At 36.8% G+C, this 6,483-nt stretch overlaps 1 protein-coding gene across 1 annotated transcript; it reads right to left on the minus strand.

The window, feature by feature from the left end:
• LOC18786848 (uncharacterized protein At1g03900) lies at nt 465-4,381 on the minus strand. Its single transcript, XM_007218727.2, has 8 exons — nt 3,968-4,381; nt 3,418-3,449; nt 2,926-3,026; nt 2,751-2,823; nt 2,594-2,625; nt 1,354-1,444; nt 1,092-1,203; nt 465-994 (listed from the first exon to the last, which is right to left on the minus strand). Exons 1-8 carry the CDS (start codon nt 4,064-4,066, stop codon nt 695-697), a joined length of 840 nt encoding a protein of 279 aa, XP_007218789.1. The 5' UTR covers nt 4,067-4,381; the 3' UTR covers nt 465-694.

Below are 6,483 nucleotides of genomic sequence, written 5' to 3' on the forward strand. Positions count from 1 at the left end.
CTTTTTGCTTGATTTCAAAGATGAGGAAAAACATATATCAATCAATCAATATGACCAAGCTTTTCCAAAATCAAGCAGCTGCACTCTTGGCTTAATTCAGATTTCCAAATCAGAATCCAAAATGCAAATAAAGTTTTTCCAAATCCAACAGTTGTTACATCTGTAAAAATGGGCAGATTCCTTTTATGCACTATAAATATAATCGACAGTTATTATTGGGAGAGCTTCATTTATATTCTCCATTGTTAGGCTTACTGTTTTAAATCTTGAATTGCATTAGTCCTATTCGCCCCCCTCTAGGGTTGATTCCTTGGGTGATAGATGGTAAGATGGTAGGATTATGAAGCCCAATAAAAGGTTGAGATTAAAGTTGGATTGAATTATCTCTACTTCTGTTAGGCCATGTAATAAGACATTTCAACTAATCCAGCATCTTACTCATGTGTAATACCAAACACATAATCTTTTCGACCCAAAAAAAATACACTGCAATAAGATAAAAATAATTCTGATTGGCACAATTTCGCTTTCTAAGTAACTTCACATTAGTTAGTTTGTAACAATATACACCACATCAATTAAATTTTTGTTGTAAATAAAATCTAAACCATCACAAACCCCAAACCATCAAAAGCAAAAGACATATTCAGGCAGTCGAGTATAACATGTCTCATCTCAGAGTTTATACTTCATATTAACTAGCTGTCTGAAAATCCCCAAAGTCATCATCTGGTATATCTTGAGTGATTTCATTTCCAGAAGAAATTGATTCTTTTGAATCATCTTCTGTTGATTCTGAGGCTTTGTGGTTAGAATCCCCCTGAAGATTGAGATTTGGGGGAAAGTTTGTGGGAGACTTCTGACCAGTAGACGGTGAAAGTGGTCCTGGGGGAGGTGGTGGTGGTTTGATACAAATCAAGGGCTCTTTTTGGTTGGCCTTTTTCTCTGGTGAATTGTTCTCAGAAACCTTGGACTTGACAATTTCAGCGCTTTTCTGTTGACAGCAACAAGAGATTAAATTCAATCAGAGTACTCCAGTAAGTAGCATGAGTCAGAGGACACAGTTGACAAGAAAATGAAGATCCACTAACGTTCTTTAATTGTAGTACAAGAGTCTCCCCTTCTTTTAAGCTGTAATCAACCAAGGAAGTTTGCTGAAACTTTTGCTCCATCTCTTCTGCAGTTTTCTTTTTGTCCAGATATCTTCAAAACAATTTAGAAAGGTACATGAGCTTGAATGATGGAAATTCATCCTCATGCATATGCATTTAAAATCACCTAACAAACTTCTAAAATGTTGTAGAGAAAATGAAGAACGGGCAAAATTGTAATCACTGTACATAGGGGACATACTTCATGTGATCATGCAAGGCTGCTTGGAAATCATATGCTTCTGTTCTTTCTCGAAATCCTATGCCAATGAAAGCATGCCGAAGCCGACCATCTGCATAAATTTCAAAGTAATGAGAAATAATACATGGACAAATAACTGGAAATAAAAATTAACTGAAAAGGAAAAAATTGCATCAGAGTCGGGCACAAAATTTTGGAAAAGCGGGAATACTAAAAGGTTATACAAGAGGTTAAATAAAACAAAGCAAAAGAAGTGGCATAATCCTTCTATGGAAAAGAGTCACTCTTCTGTCTATGGTTTTCTGACATATCACCACATGGTGGTAGCACTACTCAAGCAATAAATATGCTCCCCTGTCTAACAGAAATAAATACATTCCTGTATATGCTGCCCAAATGAGAAAATGTCTTTGTCTAATTTAAAAAGTTGAGCTGCAATATGATGTGCCCTTCCAGTAAATGAATCTAGATTTGCATAGGCCTCTTTCGTTCTACCTCACATATGTATCTAATCACCCATTATCCCAGCCTAGTATAGGCATCCCAGTTCCTACCTTTGAGAAACGATTTACAGAAGTGGGGAAATTGTATATTACAGTGATATTAATACAGTGATCTGCAAATGCTTTCTACATTCTTGTCAAAATACTTCTTCCGTCCTTATTTCAAGGTAGACTGTTCTTCATCTAAAATAGTCTGGTCTACTCTTGTCCAAACCACTATGGACAGATGGAAAGCTTGTGAGTATTAGCCCTCTCCCACTACTAGGAATATATTTGAAAGTTTTTAAGTCGTGTAAGCATAGTTCCTAATGTTTAGAATGGATATACATATATTAATGCGCACAAGTTTTGGTCTACTCTGCTGTGGTAACAACCTCTCTGTGGTGTCTCTAGATCTACGACATTTCTTCTCAAAATATCATCAATAGGGAGGACCTAATTAAGGCCAAGTGTGGGTGTCCGCCCCCCAAAAAAAATTGTTTTTAAGCTTAAGGTACTTGATCTCTACTTCTAAGTGGGCTAATAATGGTATTGACTGATAATCTAAGCCTCCACAGAGTTCCATTTAGTCTTCTAAGAACCCACCAAGCCCCCACATGCACTAAATCTCAGGTGTGTCAAAGGTGGACATGGGGAAAGATCTATCTCAGGAGTCAATAATGCCTTTGAATCATTCCAACAATAGTCTAATAGGATTCCCGAGATCTTAAACCAATGAAGCAAGTATAGCAGCTCACCAATGTTCTCCTCTACACGTAGCACAAAATATCTGCAGAACGAAAAACATTATTTAGACACTCTCTAGATACTAATCAAAATGCATAAATTGAAACTTAAATAAGATTCTGCAGTCCAATAAAGATGGGCTCCAGTTTAACTAGAAATAGGATAAACCTGCTGCTATCAATTACAGGTTCCACTGGATGAGGCTCTCCTTTTCTCAAAAAAGCCCGAGCATATAGTTCACCTGTAAGGATATATCATATTACAGTAGAAGAAACAAAATGACTCATGCTACAAAAGGAAGAAATACAACTTCATCTAATAACAATAACTAAAATATCCTCACTGGTGTTCTTATCTTCAAGTCTGACAATGCACTCTTCTCCTTTGCTGATTACTTTCAATATCCCTTCCCATACCCAATTGTTTACATCCCATTCATCAGCCCTGAAATAAACTTCAGACACTTCAAACTCAACTCCAACACATGCAATGAAGAGTTCCAGCAGTTATTAATTCCAATAGAAGAGTACTCTTCTTTTTGTTTGTTCATTGTATGATTAAAAAGCATCCAATCTCAGGATTACTAAAACTCATCTCCATTTGTTTGTCTATTTTTGGATCTTTTGATTTGTTGCCAATCCAACTCCATCTCAGAAAACTTATCCACAAAATAGCTTTTAAAAGCTCGCACAATCTAGCCTAACTGTAAGCTTCATTTCCAGGTAACTGATCAATGTGTGGAACAGAAGCATCAAAGTTACAAATAAATCAGATTAATCACAAATAAACTGCTAAATGCATATCACATTTTCTATTTTTATGAGTTGAGCATAACCTGTATGAAGCTGCACTTTTCCTCGGTGGTATCTGCACAAACAAAGTAATAGCTTAGCTTGACATCACAAATAACTTCAAGAACCCTACATAACAGTAACCATACGTTTCTCTCATTGTCGATTTCTTATAATTACTTGCTCAATTGTAATTTAAAACCCATGACTTTGTACAACTTGATAGATCCCAACAAGCACCAATAAATTACTAAATGGTAAACGATCTCACCATCAACTTGTTTTAGCAAAAAATTTAAATATTTTCACCATTAACCAAAGTTTACACTCCAACAAGTTCATTTAACTATAACATCAATAATCAAATTGACCAAAAGAACAAAGAAAAAAATGCCAATCTATTCAGCCATTAATCTAACTTACACGCTAACAAAATTCATTCAACTATTACATGCATCAACAATCATGAAGAAATCTAGTAAAATTATGCCTTTTCCATTGCATTCCCAAGATACCCTTCAACAGAATCACTACAAAAATTCATGAAAACACAGGGATGGCACATCAGGTATTGTATATCAAAATGAACTATACCAAGTAGACATAGCATTCAGGCACTTGAAAGAGAACAAGCTCCAGAGCTTCAGCTTCGTTCTCTTCTTGATCATTTGGCGCCGCCTCTTCCTTCTGCATTTTACAGTGAAAAGATAGAGAGACCCAGATTGGGATCAGAACGAGTGACCAAATGTGAATCTGAAACTGGTTTTCTGATTGGAATTTGGTAAATTAATTTGGGTTTTATTTAGACTTTCAAGATTTATATCTAGGACGAGGTTTATAGTCTCTCTCAGTTTCCTGAAAAGAGACGATTGCAGAGCTCTTTATCTGTGTCCTGGTCAGTAATTAGCACAACCAGCGAGAACCGTTGGATTAGATTACTTTTCTAATCTAAGGCTTTGTGACTGTTTGCTGATTTAAACAAAAATGGGATTGATGGACAGTTGTGATCGATGGAAAGGTCTATTATTGTATGCGATCGGATGGAGTCAACGAATTTGATTTGGTTCGGAGAGGTTGCTTGCATTTGTGGGAAACACCGAAAAGGATCATTTCATTGCAAGGAATGTGCTTTGGAATAGTTATAAGGGGTGGCAATTTCCAATACGACCTGATACATGATTTGAAATTAGCGTGTTAATCAGCAAGTTTAAATTTTTGGTTTATTTTTGCGTCAACCCTCTACTGACCGGTTAATAAACAGGTGAGTTTCGGATCAACCCGCCAACCCACTACAATACCTATGTAATCCGTTTATCAAATTAGTCACCCCGTCAACCTACTAAGATACATATGTAACCCGCCAATCCATTAAAGTACCTATGTAACCAGCCAACTCATTTCTTTGTTTCTTTGTTTTTTTAAATTTTTTTAAATTTCTCTTTCTCAATCTTCACACTTAGAGAGAAGCAAAATGTAATCACTATTTTATATATTAAAAAAATATAAAAAAATGCAATTACTTGATTAAATTATCAAAATTCATGTTTTTTTTTATTTGTTTTTTATTTGCTACCACTTGGCGGGTGATTCCGACACGACCTGAAATCCGACGAGAAATTAGTGGGTCAAATACGACACGTTTATTAAACGAGTCAGATTTGGGTTGAGTATTCTTAACACGTATATAATCCTGACATGACACAAACTCGACACAACACGACCCATTATCAGCCCTTTGGGTAGATAATAATCAACCAGTTCTAGAGCAAAACGAATACAATAATTTCACCTTTAAAATTTGTACCTTCAAAAAACAAAATGATGGTGAAAAGTGTAGGAGTTTACGGTTCAAGTGAAAGATGATGGCGTATGATATGGCCCGAGCTGATTGTCCACTTACAATTCGCCATGTGGATGGCCTCGATAGCAAAGATCTCGATATTTGGTCCCACAAGACCCGACCATCCTCACAAAAACCTGACTAGACCAATTTACCACACCATTGTCCACGACCAATCTTGGTCGGGTCGGACAAGCACCTAACCTAGGCACTTGGGGCAAAATCAGCATGAGCTTCTTCCCCGTGTGGTTTGACTAATCAAACTGTGAGTAATTAGGACACAAATAGTTACATGCCGCAACTCTAAACCAACCTGCTTGGACAAGTTTCACTACATGGCTAGAGCAGGCATTAAATAATCCTTTGGTTGTTCCCCTACAATTAGCACACTAGGGCATGTTTAAGCACCCTCCTCTTCATGATGGTACCATGGCCTGTGGGCCTTCTATAAATATCCCCACCTACATTCTGACAAAGGTGATAATTCTTTTTTCATTTTATTCTCTCAAACTATCTTTATTCCACTCTTACTTTGACATCAGAAAGGGTTTGGTTGGTACTATACTAGTGCCTCTTTGGTGACTAATTTTTCTCTGTGTTTAAAAAAAAAAAAAAAGGAAATAGTTCAAAATGCCATCTTTTTGATAATTTTAACTGAAAATACCACCTCTCCCCTAAAATTTTAAAACTATCACCTATTAATACATTTTTATTGTCTACTGATTGCACACATATCATTTTTTTAGAAATTTTGTTCTTTCTCACCTTTCTTGGCTCCATCTCTCTTTGTCGCTAAGCTCTCAATCTCTCTTCACTCTGTCTCTCTGCCGCTCAACTCTCAGTCTATCTTCGCTCAACTCTCACTCTTTCTTCTGTCTTTCTCAGTCTCTCTTGCGCAGCTCTCTCTCTCTCGTGTAGCTCTCTCTCTCTCTCTCTCTCTCTCTCTCTCTCTGTGTCTCTGTCTCTGTCTCTGTCTCTGTGAAGCAGTGGTCTTCCTCCCTCAGCAGTGTCTGTTCATCGAAGCTTAACTCCACCGTTCACATCCAAAAGGTATGGTTCATCATCATTTTCTTTGGGTTTAGGGGTTTCTTTGAAGTTGGTTTAGGGTGTATGGTTTCTATGAAATTGGTTTAGGGGTTTCTTCGAAATTGGTTTAGGGTTTAGGGGTTTCTCTGAAATTGGTTTAGGGTTTATGGGTTTCTATGAAATTTGTTTAGGGGTTTCTCTGAATTTGGTTTAGGGTTTAGGGGTCTCTGAAATTGTCTGATTG

Source organism: Prunus persica, chromosome G2 (assembly GCF_000346465.2).
Source record: "Prunus persica cultivar Lovell chromosome G2, Prunus_persica_NCBIv2, whole genome shotgun sequence".
In the NCBI taxonomy this organism is placed as follows: Eukaryota; Viridiplantae; Streptophyta; class Magnoliopsida; order Rosales; family Rosaceae; genus Prunus; species Prunus persica.

Excerpts from the sequence above, each read along its gene's own strand:
- LOC18786848 (XM_007218727.2), bottom strand. The coding sequence starts at position 4,066 with ATGCAGAAGGAAGAGGCGGCGCCAAATGATCAAGAAGAGAACGAAGCT. Across the intron at positions 3,450-3,967 it reads CTGAATGCTATGTCTACTTG|ATACCACCGAGGAAAAGTGC; the intron begins GTATAGTTCATT and ends TTGTTTGTGCAG. Across the intron at positions 2,626-2,750 it reads CCTGTAATTGATAGCAGCAG|ATATTTTGTGCTACGTGTAG; the intron begins GTTTATCCTATT and ends TTCGTTCTGCAG.